Here is a 16,958-nt window from a genome sequence, read left to right on the forward strand (position 1 = left end):
CTAAGCTTCTAGTATAGTTCGTTACTAGGCTAAGGCATCTATAAAGGACTATTGTATTATAGTTATTTATTCCCTAACTAGGGCTATAATAGTTGACGTGGTGGATTTAAGTTCGTTTGCTATTTTAAGGGTATTAGTATTAACATAACGTAATATAAGGGCGCGGAGAGACTTTAGGGAAGATTTAAAGGAATAATATAAATTCTATCTAAATCTAAGGGTATATAGCTCTCGCTAAGAATAAGACGTTGCGTAAAGAAGAGAAAGGAATAACAAGAGAATTATATAATTAAATAGTTAGGGGCTTGGTGGTTAATGCGTGCGTATATACGCACGCGGTCTTTAACGGACTTTAGTAATTCAATTACTCTAGCAGATTTTGGTTAAAGCGTTGGAATTTATCTATTGAGTATTTCACTAAGACATTTCTACTATAACTGGGTTAGTCCCGTTACAGGCCTACACTATATTAAACACTATAATATATATACGTAATATCTTGTGGAGGATAATAAGGACGACATTTAAAGCTATTGCATGCTTATAATAGATAATTACTTAAGCCACGTTACCTGGTAGTTTATTAAGTATGCGCTGTTATATAAGATTATTCTAGTTACTCTCCTACCTTATTTAACGCACAAGCTTTAGCCACTAGATGTGAGCTGTTTTGGACCTCTTTAGTACTACTATAGCGTAAAGGCAGATAACTTCTATCGTTTTGGCCATGTAGGAATTAATAAAGAGTATTTTATAAAGCTTTACCCTATAGTATATGCTAAGGCGTTTATATATATCACGGCACTGACCTAACACGTTGTTATAACTCGGCGTTGCTGTGACACGAGCACAGACCTAACCCCTAAGCGACACGTATATATACCGCCTCACCTCTATACATAGATCCTTATACAACATCGTTTGTCAATAATATACAGTTACCTCGTACATCGTACCTTGATAGTCCGTACGTACTATAACAATATATAAGACGATTTATAGCGCCTGGAAAGCTATAGGCCTTCTACTATATAATCCTACCGCTGTTTTAAAGGCTCTACTATGCATAGAGGCCTCTGTAAGCCCTAGAACGAGCTAGTTAATTGTAATTATAGACCGTTAAACGCTAAAGACCCCTAGGACGGTAGAGGACCTTAAGTCTTTACGAAATCAGATTACCAAATCAACTACTAAGCGACTAGACGGTATGCTTGAAACCCCTATTTAGTAACGCGTTAAAAAGCTGTTTAAAGCTGCTATTGGCTTTACTACTAATATATAAATACAGAGAGAAGAAAACAAGCGATTTTAGAAGTATAAGATAGATAAGAAAAGTAGTAGGAGACTCCTAAGTAAGGACAGAGTTCTTACCTAGGAGGACGTTGATTGATTAAAGTCGGAGGATCTATAAAAACAGGAGCTTGCTGCCCAAAAGTTAGCTTAAAAGGAGTATAAGGAAGGGACCTCTCTACCAGAGCTTGACGTTGCTTTGTATACTAGAGCTATATTAAACCCTAGTAAATGTAGTTAAGACTAGGCAACATTTACATACGTCTTTCGGTGTGATCCTCAGCCTGCAAAGGAATTTGGTAGTAAGTTAATTTGGAGGGGAGGCTTAGAAGAGTGTGGTGGTAAGCTATCTAATTGATCAACGTTGGGGGCAAAATTACGCCTATAATGTACTCGGAAACTTCCAAGCCGTTTTCTTTTATAATAAGAAGCGTAATCGCTTTAATTTAGGCTATTTAGATTTAATACAAAGGCGTTGTTGATTTTATTATTAATACAAATGCATCTGGGGGTAAGTGACTCGCTTGGGGGGGTGTCTCGCTTCCTGGGGTCCCACGTTAAGCTGACATCTTTACAGTAGGTCGTCGCGATTAACGCGCCGCGATTAAGAAAGTAAGCAAGAAAAGGAGCTTTAGGAAATACTGTAATTAAACAGACAAATAGAAATCTTTTTATACGGCCGTTACCTACGTCCCCTCCCCAACCTTAAAACTTGACTGTCCCCTAGTCAAATATCCAACACCTGCTGCGGAGCCTGCTGCGGAGCCTGCGGTTAATGGCTAACCTGGTCAAGCGTCCGTCTCCAAGACCGTCTCCAAGGACCATACGATTCATTCTTCTTCCTAGCTTCAGGTGTCTCATCCGTAGGCCGTAACCTAATCTGGATGTACTCTCCTAGTCGTACATTCATCTCCTATAGTGGAGCCTGCTGCGGAGCAATAGCTGTCTTGGTTGTACGGCTGTCTCTAAGAATCGGGCGAGTCTGCGGACGTTGCTAGCTGGGTGTTACTACTAAGTCCGTGGGTCGTACTTAATAGTCGTCCTCCCAGTTCGTACGCATTTTGTCACTGTTCTTCAGCACTACTCCGTCATGGAAAGTAGTGAAATCCGTTCATACTACAGGGGCCCGTTACTACGTCTGTTCTTCCTTTGGCCTATCTAGGTCTGTTACTTGGTACGTACGGAGCCAGTTCTTAATACTTTTTAATCGTCCTTCATTGCTGAGCCACGGAAGTACAGGTCCAGGTCAATCGCATATCCACGCTACTAGTCTTCCTTGATTAGACAGGTGCACAAGTCCTTACTGGACAAGATCCCTTAAGCCTTGGCATTCGAACTCAGTAAAACGATAACTTCCTCCGCATCCAGAACAGGTCCGTCGGCCTTGTCCTCGCGTACCTTGCTGACCCTATGCGTCCCACTACGGCCGTCCAAAGGCAGTAGAATCTTGCGGAGGTCGACAGTCTTATAGGACAAAGGGAGCTCAGGTGGTGTTCCGCCAGTCTTCGTATCCTTATGCTGGGCTTTAAACTGTAGCCTAATACGTGGCAGGTGACCTTCGGTAGTCATTCCTTTGCTGCCGTAACTCTTATATAAGCTAGACATTCTAGACATCTTCTAAAAGTGTATCCAGTGTGGCCCAGTGATCTATTTGGACTGGAGCCGATTTGGCGCGTTTGGCTGGAGCCGATTTGCATTAGCTGTGGATCCAGTGATTTGATTGGTGGCGTGGAGTGGATCTTAAGGCTTTGGAGCTCTTAAAGCGCCAGTCGTATATCTAATTAGAAGAAGGTGGCTATAGAGGAAGGATCAATAAGGTGTTAAAGCGTGGTGTTAAGCCAATCGGTAGAGCCATATAATAACTTAGTTTTCTAAAATGCGAACGTCCCCCATATAATCTATAAAGCCTACTTATTTCCTTTCCTTCCTACTCTCCTTCCTATATACTTAATTACTTAGTGGCTTAATTTTAACTCCCTTACTGCTATGGAACGATTCTTTCCTATACGCGCAGCCGCGCCTACTAACAACGTTATTCTTATACCAAAATTAATCAATCCAAAGGCCAACGACTCCAAGGAAGTTAACGAGTTTCGGCTCTATGGCAGATAGTATATTTGGTGTTAATCTCTTATAAAGCAGCCGAAGTATACTAAGCAACGAACGTTACCAATCTAGCGGTAGGGTAAGGATATCTTCCTGAAAGATTTAAATGGCAAAACCACGTACTTTTACTGCTGGCTTTATGAAAAGTAGAAGCGCTACTAGGAGCTTATAATTATATTAAAAGGAAGGTGTACGGCTTTAGATTACCTTACGGAAGATTATAATATACATAGGACTAGCGGCAAGCTCTAGAATAGTAGTGTACCCAAATCGGATTAGCCAACGATTGAGGAGTACCCTACTAGGTGGGCTCTTGAGATGAGTCGTAATTTTAATAGTTTTAAACGGCTCCTAATTTGATGGATTATATATTGCCATATTACCTTTTTCTAATTTGAGAATGTGTATTTTTAATAGCTCCTATTCTTCTTATACCTAGGCCTTAAGAAGCTCCTTCTAAAGGCCGCAAATATAATTTGGGGTTGGGTTATTGCGGCGTATAAAAAGTAGAAAGAGCAATTAAAGAAGGACCTTAAGGAAGCCCGCAGCACGATATTAATATTCTTTAATCTTTAGATGTCTCCGAATACGTATGCAGTTCTTAGGGTAGTTGCTTATTTTATTAATAGGAGAGGAAGGTATTGTAATACTGTTCTTAAACTATGAGAGATTTTAGGTAAACATAGCGGCGAGAATTAAGCGGGTATACTTATTGCTCTTTTTAAGGAGTACGAGATCTGCGGTAATATAGGATATTTTATGGCTAATAATGCGGAGTTGAACGATACTTATATTGATGTAGTTCTTTAAGCTCTCTATAGTAATATGTTAGTAAAATAGCGGAAGGCATGTTGGCTACGTTGCTTTAGCTATATTACAAACCTTTACGCCTAGGCGTTTATTATAGGAAAGGACTCTAAGAAGATTTATAAGCAGCTCTCTACGGCCTATCGCGATTAGGATATAGCGACTGTTAAAAAACTATAGCGAAAGTGCGGAGCGGTTGGATTGCTTTATAATATTATCTAATATATTCGCCTAACCCCCTAGCGTTGTAGTTTCTTTGTAAAGATCTAAATGGGAGGTTCGTTAACTGAGTTTAATGGCTTAAAGGTAGGTGCTGAGATTCTATATAGGCATTTAGTGTTAAGGTTTAAGCTAACTGCACCCCTCTGACGTCATAAGTAGGGGGTTTAATTGGCTCGGTTATAGATTTTCTAAAACGCCGGTAGAAAATCGTTAAGAGTCTCTATATCACGGCTTAAACAAATGCCTCTAAACCAAAGCTTGAACGAATGCTGTATTACGAAGATACTAAGCTAAAGAGAAGGAAAAGGGGTCGCTAGGACCAATGTAAACAAATATATAGGGTGGGCCGCTAAGGCGCTAGCTTTGGGCGGGCTAATTATAGGTCGGCAGAATATGGCAGAATTTAGCAGGTAACATACGATAGCGCCGTTACATTACCCCCCTCTCTAAAAGAAAGCCTACCCTTAGGCTTAGTTAGAAAAAATAGGGTAGCACTAGGCTTATAAACGTAGGATTATAAAAATATAAGATAAGAAGACAAAGGGGACACGAGTCCGTCCTAACTAAGTATAAAGGGCGATTGTGGGCTAAGTGGAAGCACTAGGCTAGAAAGAGTAGCCGCTAAAAGTCTTAGCACGGATCTAACCAATTAGACAACTTTAACTGGCGGTTAAAGTTCCTAGATATCTAAAATTTTATAGTACTGGCAGAAAACGGCAGAATATAGTAGAATTTGGTAGACAGCTATATTAGGGCTTTAGGGCGTTTTTGTCCCTATGTTCTTTCGGTAACTTATCGTCTTTATTATACTAGCATTCTATCTATTCGTCTAGGTACTTTAGGGGTCCAGGCGCATTAGGGTATTAGTTATAAAATTCTTTAAGCTTTTAGGGGTAGCCTATAAAGTTCTATGTAGGGTATTAGGTTAGGTTAGGATTATAGCCCTTTTATTAGACACGGTATTTTAGTACTCCCCATACTATCTTATAGGCCAGTATTTCGTTAACCTCCTATTCATTATTACCGTTTACTTAAACTAGTAGGGGAGGCTTATTCTTTTATCTAGGCAATAGGTTGTTTGTAGCTTTTCGTAACTTATCTAGCAAGAAGATAGGGTGAACCCTAATTAAGTCTAGGAGCTTTATCTTATACAAGTTGCCTATCTTCTTAAGAACCTTATACGGTCCTACTATCTAGTAGTCCAGCTTATGGCTAGGTCGTTTAGTTCTTTAATTCCTTATTATAACCTAGACTATATCGCTAGGGGCAAAATCGGGCTCTTAACGGTGTTTGTTCGCCTACTGTTCTATTAACCTCTAAGCTTTTTCTAGGTTCTCGCGGGCTACCGTCCAGGCCTCCTCCAATTATTTGGCGTACTATTAGGCCTTAGTATAGGATAGCTTCTTTTGTATAGTCTGGGGTTCTTTTGGCCTTTTTTAGTTAAAGCTTATACGGGGTAAGTATCCCATTTCTAGCTAAATTGGGGCAAACCCTATGGAGTTATAGGGTAGGGTTGCTTGCGCGTAGTCTATTAAGGGTAGTAGTTTAGACTAGTTATCCTAGAAATAGTTAATAAAGGGCCTAAGCCTCTAGTCTAGGTACTAATTTACGATCTTTATCTAACCGTCTATCTAGGGGTAATAAGCCGTAGAAAGCTTTAGCTTAATGCCTAGGATTTAGGTAAACTTATTTTAAAAGGCCGATATAAACTGTGGCCTATAATCGGATATAATAGTATCTAGTGGTCCGTAGATTTGGTAGACGTAGTGGATATATAGCCGGGCTGCCTCTTTGGCATTAATGTTTTTATAACATAGAATTAAAAATAGGCGTTTACTAAAGTAGTTAACTATAACTATAACTATATTGTATCCGTTACGGTCCCTAGGTAGTTTATAAAAGTCTATAAAGATATACTACTAAGGGCGCTCTAGTATTAGGAGTGGCTTAAGTAGTCCTAGGGTCTTATCCCGTGGGATTATAGCTCTCTAGTAGTCTTCGTAGTTCTATATATATTAATTAATATCCGCAACTATTCTTAGCTAGTAGTAGCAGCAGTTAATAATTTTACGGGTCTTGTTCTTGCTAGGGTATACCATAAAGACTTAGTAATAAGCTTTACGGATTAGTTTGGTCTGTAGATTGTTAACGTTAGGGACTATAAGCCGCTCTTGGTATAGGAGTAATCCTTCCTCCGTTTTAAAATTGGGGTCTCCTTTCGCGGCTTATTCGCGGAGGGCCCTTAAGGCGTTAGCCGTGCGGTTTATAGTTAGGAGGCGGTTAATTAGCCCTATTAGCTTATCTAAAGACTCCTCTATTAGTGCTAGCTCGTTTTACTAGGAGTCTAGCTCCTTAAGGATCTGTAGGTTAAGCTGTTCTAGATAGAGGAGGGCGCGCGTCCAATATTAGGTCTTTAGCTCATCCTAGGGTCCTATGTCTTATTTTCTTTGGGTTAGGGTATTAGCCTTAGAGTTTTACTTACTAGAACAATATATAATCATAAAGAAGAATTAGGAGAGTATTTTGGCCTACTAGGCTTATTACCCTATAAGCTACTTTATAGTTATAAAGTACTCTAAGGCTTTATAATCTATATATATCTTAATCCAGGAGTTTATACCTTTAAGCTCTACGCACTATTAGAAGAGTAATTAAATAATAGCTAGCATTTCTTTATTATATACTTTATAGTTATACTTAGCCGGGTTTATTATCTTTAAAAAGAAAGCTATAGGGTACTATTCGCCGTCTAGATGTAACTGTAATAGGATTCCCGCTATAACCCTATTAGAGGCGTCTGTTTCTAGTATTAATTTAAGGTCTAGGTTATAGTAATAAAGAATTAGGGAAGAAATAAGCCGATTCTTTACCTCTTTAAAGGCCTCTATATAGCTATTATTAAAGACAAAAGGCGTATCCTTCCTAGTTAGTCGTATAAGAGGTTTTACTATAATTCCGTAGTTACGGATAAACTGGTGGTAGAAATTATAAAAACTAAGAAAGAACTAGATTCCTTTTACTATATAAGGGGGCTTCCAGTTATAAATTACCTCTACCTTCTTAGGGTTAACTTTAATTCCTTCCGTAGTTATGATAAACCTAAGATATTTTATACGTTTTACCCCAAACTCGCATTTCTTAATATTAACTTATAAGCCCGCGTTCCGTAGTCTTTAGAGGACCTTCTTAATATAAACTTAATGCTTAAGTTTATCGTCTAAGTATATAAGAATGTCGTCTAGGTATGCCGTATAGAATTCATTAAGGTAATTAAAAAGAACGTTATTTATATACCTTTGGTATATAGCTGGTCCATTTATTAGTCTAAAAGGAAGAACTTTGTATTTATAGGAACTATAGTAGTATAGAACATTATTAAATCTTCGGATGTAGGGTTTATCCTAATTTGGTAAAAAGCTTAGCGGATATTAAGTTTAGTAAAGATCTTTACCTAGCTTAGATATATAAGGGTCTCGTTAATTAAAGGAATAGGATACCGGTCCTTTTAAGTAATAGCGTTTAGCTTTTAATAGTTAATATAAAAACGAAGGCCTCTATTAGGCTTTTTTATAAATAGAATAGGGGAAGTAAAAGGGGCTTAACTTAGCTTAATAAACCCTTTATCCAGGTTGTTAATTAAGTACTACTTTATTGCTTTTAGCTTATCCATTAATTAATAATAGAGGGGGCTATAGCCTAGCGAGTTATTAGCCTCTAATTAAATCTTATAATTGTATATCTAGTAGGGGGGTAACTTATCTAAAGCCGCCTTTAAGAATGTATTCTTATAGCCTGTATAAATGGTAGGAAGGAGGTATTTAACTAGTTCCTTGTCGGTTTCCTTATCTAGCCTTTCCTCTCTATTATTAATAATTCGGTTAATTTTATATAGGCTTATTATAAAGACCTTATTGTCCTTTTAGTATATATTAAAGTGGAACGCTATAGCGCTAATTGCGGTAATATCTATGGTAGGGGGGTTACCTAATAATAGGGGCGTATATGACTTTAGGGACTTCTAGGGTACTAGCGTTATCGTTACTCCTTTTAGCTCCTGTTGTATCTTTTGGAGGTTATCCCTTATATCCTATTAATACGTTCTTTTCTATAACGGTTAGATCTATGCGATTTAGACGTCATCTATATTATTATCTATCCCGCTTTTATATGTAGAGTTCTCTTTAAACATAGCGCTTTAGAAGAGTATCTTTGTTAATATAGAGTTCTTTTTAGCTTTATAGTGGGCGTCCTTTTAGGCAAAGGCTAGGTTATGGGCCCGGATATTCTGCTAGTAGGTAGGGTTAGCCCTTATAGCTAGTGTTTTGCGGTTGGTTTGGATCTCCCTAATAAAGGAGGGCAACCTTAGTCTATCCTTTGGCTAGATAAACCGTCTTTTTTGTATATTTAACTAAATATCAAAATAGGATATCTATTTTCGTCTAAGGATTATATTGTGGGACCCTAGGTCTAGGATGCAAAAGGGGATACTATATTAGCGTTATCCGTTAAAAGCGATATATAACTTTAAGACGTAGGTAACGGGCTAACCGGCTTAGCTGTTATAGCCCTTTACCTAAATAGGCTTCTCTAGTTAAATAGCTTCTGCATTTAAAAACTTGGCAATATTATTTATATAGGTAGTATTTATAAAGGCGAAGCTATTTGCTCTAGTATTAATAAGGGCGGTTATATTAACTCTATATCTATTTTAAGATACTATATATAGAACCGTAAAATACTTTCCACCTATTAACTAACTAAGATTAATCTCTTTAAGATTAATAGGGTACCCTAGGGGGGAGTCTTTCCCTAGGGTTCTTCTTTTCCTAACTTATCGGATATTTCTCCTTCCTCTATCTCCTTAATATCGCCTATATCCTTTAGCTCCAGGCAGGATAAGATAAAGTAACCTTACTTATCGCAGTTAAAGTATATAGCCGAGGTAGGGTTAATTGGAGTATTACGGCAAATACTAGTTAATGGCGTAGTATATAGCTAGTTGGGCGAGGCTCGCCGGTACGTAGTTATAACCGCCTTTAGTATAAGAGTAGTTATAACTTGTCTTCCTACTCTAGCTTCTATAGGTATAGCTAGCGAGTTCTAATTATTATGGAGTTGCTTCTACTAATTAGGGCGGGCGTTAATCCGCTTTAGTTTTAAGTCTAATAATAGGCAATAAGCTATAAGTCTTTTATAGGTTAGTAGGTTATTTAAGGTTATAGCGATCTTTTCTTATAGCTGGATAGTTAGCTTATCGTATAGGTCTAATTAGTAGTTCTTAAGGGGAACCTGGCCTTCTTCTATAAGGTATAGAAATTAAGTCTAGAATTTGGTAAAGGGTTAGTTTAGTTTTATTATTAGGTAATTATAGTTATAACGGGCATCCCGTACTTTATTTAGGTTAATATAAATAGCTGCTAGGTGCTATATTATCTTATTAATAGATATAAATTAGATAGGGAAGTCGTCCTTAAACTTGGCTTAAAGGTGCCGTTAGGCGTCCCTAGTGGTTTAACTAAAGAGGTAGAGCATTTTGGCTTCTTTAAAAAGGAAATAGTTATAGTTAACGCGGAGCTTTTTTTATACTTAAATCCTCTAATTCTTAAAGGTAGGGTCTATCCCGTTAGATAGTAGTAGGGGGTTAAGAAGCTTAACGGACTTTAATTGCTTTGTTATTATATCTATATTCCCTAGTATATCGCATTTAGTAGAGTAAATAGGTCGGCTAGGGCTTTAAGAAGGGAAAGCCGGGCTATTTTATAGGGCCGTAAGGCTTTCTAGGATCTCTTATAGGGTCTCTTATATATTTCTCGCTTTAAGACGATTGGCTTCCTAGCTAGCTATAAGGGCGCGAATCTGCTCGCGTATATCTATAATATTATTATTATCTTTAATTTCTAATCCCAATTGGATTTTAGGTTCCTCTTAGGTAGAGGCAGCTCTCTTAGATAAGCTTGCTTTAGGTACTATTGTTAGCTTCCTAAGGTTCGTCGGTATTATACGCTTTAGTTTTAATTCCGGAGGTATAGGTCTAGTCTTATCTGGCTTATAAGGTGGGATATTATCTAGGCCTTCCTAGGTAATGTAGAGTTGTTTTGGTATCTAAGTATAGCGTGTCAATACGTTATTGCAGACGAAGTTTCTTTAGGGTAGGATATTATTAAGGCCTTCCCAGGTAAGGTAGGGAGAGCTTAGTATAATGTCACGGCTTAAACAAATGCCTCTAAACTGAAGCTTAAACAAATGCTGTATTATAAAGATACTAAGCTAAAGAGAAGGAAAAGGGGTCGCTAGGACCGATGTAAATAAATATATAGGGTGGGCCGCCAAGGCGCTAGCTTTAGGCGGGCTAATCGCAGGTTGGTAGAATATGGCAAAATTTGGCAGGTAACGTGCGATAGCGCCGTTACACTCTATATGGTCGCAATATTTATTTTATTTTATAGGTCAATACTAACACTAATTAGTTAATTTAGAATAACCAAATATAATAGAATTCCCTTTTTATGGCTATAAGTCGCTTCCTAAATTGCAGGAAACGCGTTAAGCATTTCTGTAATAAGTATATAATAGCTACCTTAAAGCCCCTTACTAAGGATAATATACTTTAACCCCACCACTGGAACGAGCTTAAATACTTATATAATTACTTAGAACCCTTTTATAAGGCTACCCTTATAGTAGAAGGGAATGCGATAAATCTTGCAGACCAATTTTAAATACTCAATTGGCTCCTAAATAAGCTTAACACTACAAGGCAGAAGTTCTTAGAGATTTTAGCTAAGAAGCAGAAGCTCCGGCAGAGCCGCTATAAGGCGTAAAGCTATAAATATCTTGCAGGCTGCGCAGAAGCTATATAGTAGAAATGTGAGAAGTACTTTAAGAAGGCAGATGTCACTGGAGCGTACTATGTAGTAATTATACTAAATCCAACACTTAAGATAAAGTAGTTTAAGCAGTAATAGGGGAGCTTAGATAAGAAGAAGAAGTGGATTTTAATAGTTAAGGCTTTAATTATAGAGCTCTGGCTTAAATATAAAGACAAATATTTAGTAAGGTCCTTAAATCTACCTTATTTAAACTCTCTACCGCGGCAGCTAAATTAAGAGAAGATATATACCTCTGCTTAAGCTTATAAGCGCCTTAAAGTCTTTTACCAAGATTAATTAACTCCGCTTAGAAAAGATAATCTTACAGCCTACCTTAAAACTAATTGCGAGCCTATCAGCGACAATAAATACTTTGACGTTTTACAATACTAGTTAAATCGCCTTAAGAGCCAGCCTAATTTAGCTCGCTTTGCCCTTAATATTCTGGCGGTGCCTCCTATATTAGATAAATGCGAGAGGCTATTTAGCAGCTGTAAGATTCTACTTAAGGATTATTGTTCTTAATTGCGGATGGATATAGTTAAGGCAAATAAGTGTTTTTGGCACTCGTATAGTCGTCCGCAGAAAGGTATATTTGATAATTAAGTAGTTAGAGAGGTAGAAGAAGAGCCTACAACTCCTTTAATCTTACCCTTATAAGCTTCCGCGGCTCGCAAGGCTGCGAAAGCTCTTACTCTACTACCTACTAAACCTAAGGACGCTTAGGGCTTTGGCTTTGAGGAGGAGTTTAATATAATTAAGGAAGAAGAGATTAGCTCTAAGGAAGAGCCTACACCCGGCGATGGGGTGGTGGTTATTAATAACGATGAGATTATAGAGGAAGGTAATAAGGAAACTGATGAGCAAATCTAACGATCTTTTTTAGTAAGTTTAAACGCCTCCTACCCCTAAATACAACACCAAAGTCGTGCCAAGACTTACTATAAATAGTATATATCTATACTGGAGCTCTGTGGCGCTCCTGGAGCCAAATCGTCTTTTTGGTGGATGGAGTGGATTTGACCTCGGATCTACGCCACTCCAGTCCAAATAGATCACTGGTGTGGCCAACAGGCAGCGTCGCTAGCAGCGTCGCTGGCAGCTCGCTGCTGATATAAGTAGTCAGTTAGCGTACATAGTTACAATAGTTAGTTAGCGTACTTTTATGCAGCGCGCTAACAGCTCGCTGCTTAAGTGGTAAGGAAGGACCAATTTGGTAGTATTTTGAAGCTTTTTATAGAAGTTGAGGATCTTCGGATCTCCGGTTAAAATTCGGGTGAGAAACCCTGGGATATTTATACTAAATTATATGGTTTTCTCCAAATTCCCCGTCGCGTCTATACACACGTTTTGTCCACTAAATGTTAACCTTTATCACAACAGGAAAATGCAACGGACTTTACATTTTACCTACTAGCAATATAACAGAGCTTTTTCCTCTACTCCTTCCTTATCCAATTCTTAATCTACGCGTCTATTAAGCTCTTTAGCAGCTCGTAGACCTCGTAGATCTACTACTTCTACTCCCCTTATAATTAAAGACATATCTAAACCAAATAAGCAGAATAACTCTATATCGCGAGAACCTCTACTAGCTGGCCAGAACTACGGCTGTATATTCCTAATTAACTAAAAGAACCTTTTTCTAGGCAAGTATGGCAAGCTTACTGGTCACTATAGATACCAAGTTATTAATAAGCGGTCGCTTTTAAAAATAGCCTTTATATCACCTATATAGAAGCATAGAGCAGATCTATTTTAGGACGGACTAGAGGGAAGAAAGAGACTCTGGCTATATAAGACCTACTATCTAGCTTAAAAACCAGCTGCATTACTTATAATTAACGGCACGGATTATATTATTGGCCATTTAAAATTAAAGCATAGTATTATATTAAACCTAAAAAGCTATAGTGGTACTCTACGTTAATCAGCCACCCTAGGCCTAGTTAATTTAGCTACTTAATCCTCTCCTATACCCGGCGGTAGCGAACGGCAGCCATTCTAGGTAGCTGGCTATGTATAAGCCTACGTTAATTAGACAGTCCTATAGGATATTATATTTCGGTAGGCTATAAGCGCTTATACTCGCGCGTTGCTAATATTTAACCGCCCTTATATATAGGAATGTCTGGCAAGCTTATATACGTCACTAAGCAGCTAGATAAAATCCACCTTTAAACGCCGAAGCCTTAATATTAAAGACCTCCTTATTATCTTATAAAGCAAAATTTACCTTAGCTGCGATATCTGGACGTTAACGAATGGTATATTACTACTTAGTATAGTAGCTTACTTAATTAACGAAGGTAGCAAGCTCTAATTAATCCTTATAGGACTCCCGCGGATATAAGGCTTATATACTACTAAGAATATAATAACGGCTTTAGCAGCAGTTATTTAGAAGTACCAATTTAAACATAAGCTTAGCTGCTTAATAGCTAATAATGCTACTAATAATAATAAACTCTATGAGCACCTTTCTAAAAGCCTCTTTATACCGAAAAGGGAACGACTCTGGTGTATTGGGTATATTCTAAACCTTACCATTAAGGCCCTAATATATAGCAAAGGCGTTAGCAAGCTTAAACGCTTATTAATTAGTGCAAGTAATAAGGCCAAATTTAACCTTATGCGGCAGAGAGGCGCCGTTAGTAAGGTTTATAATATTGTTAAATATATTATGCGATCTACGGCTTATTATAAGGACTTTACTAAGAATTAAACCTAAGCCTATATAGAGGACGAGCTCTTTAATTAAGCTAAACTTATACTTATTAAAGACGGAGGCGTTTAATAGAACTTTACCTACTATATACTTTACCGGGCGCTGCTTCTTAAGAAAGAAATTAACAAATATTTACTTTCTTAAAGGAAGCCCGCTAACAATAGCTACGACCTTATGTAGGACTTTCTTACTATAGAGGATTGGGCGGAAGTTAAGCAGCTTATTAAGATCTTAAAGCCCTTTATATTAGCCACTAAACGTATAGAAGGTGACGCTAATAACCCTAGGCTTAAGGGCTCCTATAGAGCTTTATAGGAGTTAATTATAAATATAGAACTTCTTTGCTAGGTCCTCGTACGAACTTAGTAAAGCCTTAAGAATAAAAACGATTCCTTTATTAAATCCGGCGTTAATATAGCTCTATAGAAGCTTAATAAGTATTTTGACAAGATAAAGCTTAAGAGCCCACACTACTTTATTACAGTTATCCTCCATCCCTCTTTTAAACGCGCCTACTTTTGTAATAAGTGGAAATGATGGCTATAGTAGTAAAAGCACGCTAAGCGGTGTATAGAAACAGTATTTAATAACTATATTAATAAGTAAGTTAATAAGGAAGATAAGGAGGTAGTTAAGTTACAATATAGGAAGGTTCCTTATATACCTAGTGACGATTTAGGCGACGAATATTTGCAGTCTTTACTAGTTGACGAGGACCTTACTTCCTTACGTTCGCAAAAGCGAATTAAGCTCACTACTAAGCTTAATTGCTACTACGACGCAGGCCTTAAACTTATTAAGATCCGTAATAAGAACGGTAGTAAGGTAAATAACGTCCTTCCAGATCCTCTTAATTGGTGGCTTATAACCGGTTAAGTACTCTATCCAATCTTCGCCAAGATCGCCCTAGATCTATTTTCTATACTAGTAATAAGCTCTGCTTATAAATAAGCTTTTAGTTAAGCTAAAAAGGTTATTACTAATAAATATAATAAGCTTGCAGCCGACACGATTAAAGCAGATTAATGTCAGAAGTAGTAGTTTCTTAAAGGCCTTCTACTAAGCAGCTTAATTAACTGCGTCAGCTCTAATGGCGCCTTAGCTACGCCTTAGCTAATGAATTTAAATACTAACCTAACTGGCTATAAGTTAAATGTGGCGGTAGAAACACTAGCTAAGATAGGTAGGTTTACTAAAGCCCGTTCCTTAATAGAGCCTAACTTTAAAATAGAGTCCGCTTAACCACCTAACCTAGATCTTTACCTCTAACGTTACTACCGATGTAAATACCTACTTTAAAGCCTACGCGGCGTGCTAATCGAATCCGACAATATTTGGATACTATTTAAGGTTAATTTGGGTAGATTTAAGATCAGACAATATCAATATTTATATATACAGAAGTGCTGCCAAAATTCTAAAGTTTAACTCTATAACTCTATTAGATCTATATAAATTACCCGATTGGGATAAGCGCGCTGTTAGCTCTGCAGTCAGCGTATACACCTTTCCAGCGAGCGTCCAGCGAGCGACTTGATTGGCCACAGTCAGTCAGCGGAAGGCGTCATCGCTCGCTGAACGCTGCCTGTTGGCCACACTGAGTGTATCCATTCGCTCCGCACCCTCTATAGCTATTATTCTCGACTCTACGGCCTCCTTCAATCTTTCAAACACAAGGGCAGGGTGGTTGTCAATAAGTCAATAACGCTTCAATCAATATTAATAATCTTGTTAATAATTGAATAACAGCTAAGCTACTCCAAGCTTATTATTTATAATACCACTCCGTTTCTAATGTTTTAAACACTCTACTCTCTTAATATTTTCAGCTCCTAGTTGCGCCCTTTCCTATGAGATTGTACGACGAGCTCCTAAAAAGACTCTCTCTGGCTTATCGCTTATTGCTAGAATTAATAGAATATCAATTGCCATATACGATAATCTTAGCCAACGTTTTCTTTATTAATCTTAATACCACTATTTAAGAGTAGATAGCTTCCTAATATTATATAGTTCTCCATTACTATAGTCTTCGTACTTATCTTAACTTACTAGCTAAGCGTACATTCTTAGATCTTAAGCAATCCGATTAAATTTATTAAGATCCTAATTTTAAGAGGGTTTCCTTTTATACAAGGACGGAGTAAGAGGAGTAGGTGCTTTTTCCCGATAAAACTCCTAAAGCTCTTTCACCTTTTATAGTATTAGCTTTTACCATTTAGCCTTCTAGTTTACGCGAATATACTTTATACGACGGTTTAGATAAAGAATAAGGGCAGCTGCATAAAGAGGAAAGTTGTTAGTTTTACTATAGTACTTATTAAAGGTCTCCCACCCCTTCCTAATTTGGGAGCTAAACTCCTTATTAGAAGTATGCTCGGACTACTATACAGTATTAGCCTTATTTAACCTAATTAAGAATTCTACTTATAAGGGCCTTTTTAAAGTGCTTAATAAGAATATCTATGGTAAAGAGTACTCTGTTAATTATTGCGTAGTCTCCCTAAGTTTCTAAGGTTGCTTAATAGAATGGTTAAAGGAATACCTTAGTTGTATAAAGAAATTCCCAGTCCTTTAGATAGAGATACTCTATCTAAAGCGTAGTAAAGTGGCTCTTTAAATATATATTAATGGCGCTTAACTGTTATTTAGCTACAGCTAGCATTTAATACTAGCTATTTCATCTTATCTGGTTATTAAGTAGAATTATTCTTCCTACTAGATCTTTAAACTCCCTTATATAACTAACCGAATTATAAATGTGTATAATAATATTATAAAGCTTTCTAAGTGGTCCCATAGCCTAAAAAGCTGCCCTTTACTTAACTTCGCCTTCTATTTTCCCTTTTCCTTCTTATTTATTATATAACTTAAGTTACTCTATCTCTATTAGGCCCTAAAAAAGAAAGCTTATACGGCTAAGTTAATAATATAGC

At 37.4% G+C, this 16,958-nt stretch overlaps 1 protein-coding gene across 1 annotated transcript; it reads right to left on the reverse strand.

Annotated features, from left to right (window-relative positions):
- Window positions 1-16,248: 16,248 nt before the first annotated feature.
- On the reverse strand, window positions 16,249-16,401 carry K441DRAFT_548772 (uncharacterized protein; the record flags this gene model as incomplete). The annotated part of the gene is made up of 1 exon (XM_067642975.1): window positions 16,249-16,401. A coding segment is annotated over one exon (153 nt), but the record flags the coding sequence as incomplete, so codon positions are not given.
- Between the last annotated feature and the right edge of the window lie 557 nt (window positions 16,402-16,958).

This window comes from Cenococcum geophilum (assembly GCF_001692895.1).
Source record: "Cenococcum geophilum 1.58 unplaced genomic scaffold K441scaffold_10, whole genome shotgun sequence".
Taxonomy (NCBI): domain Eukaryota; kingdom Fungi; phylum Ascomycota; class Dothideomycetes; order Gloniales; family Gloniaceae; genus Cenococcum; species Cenococcum geophilum.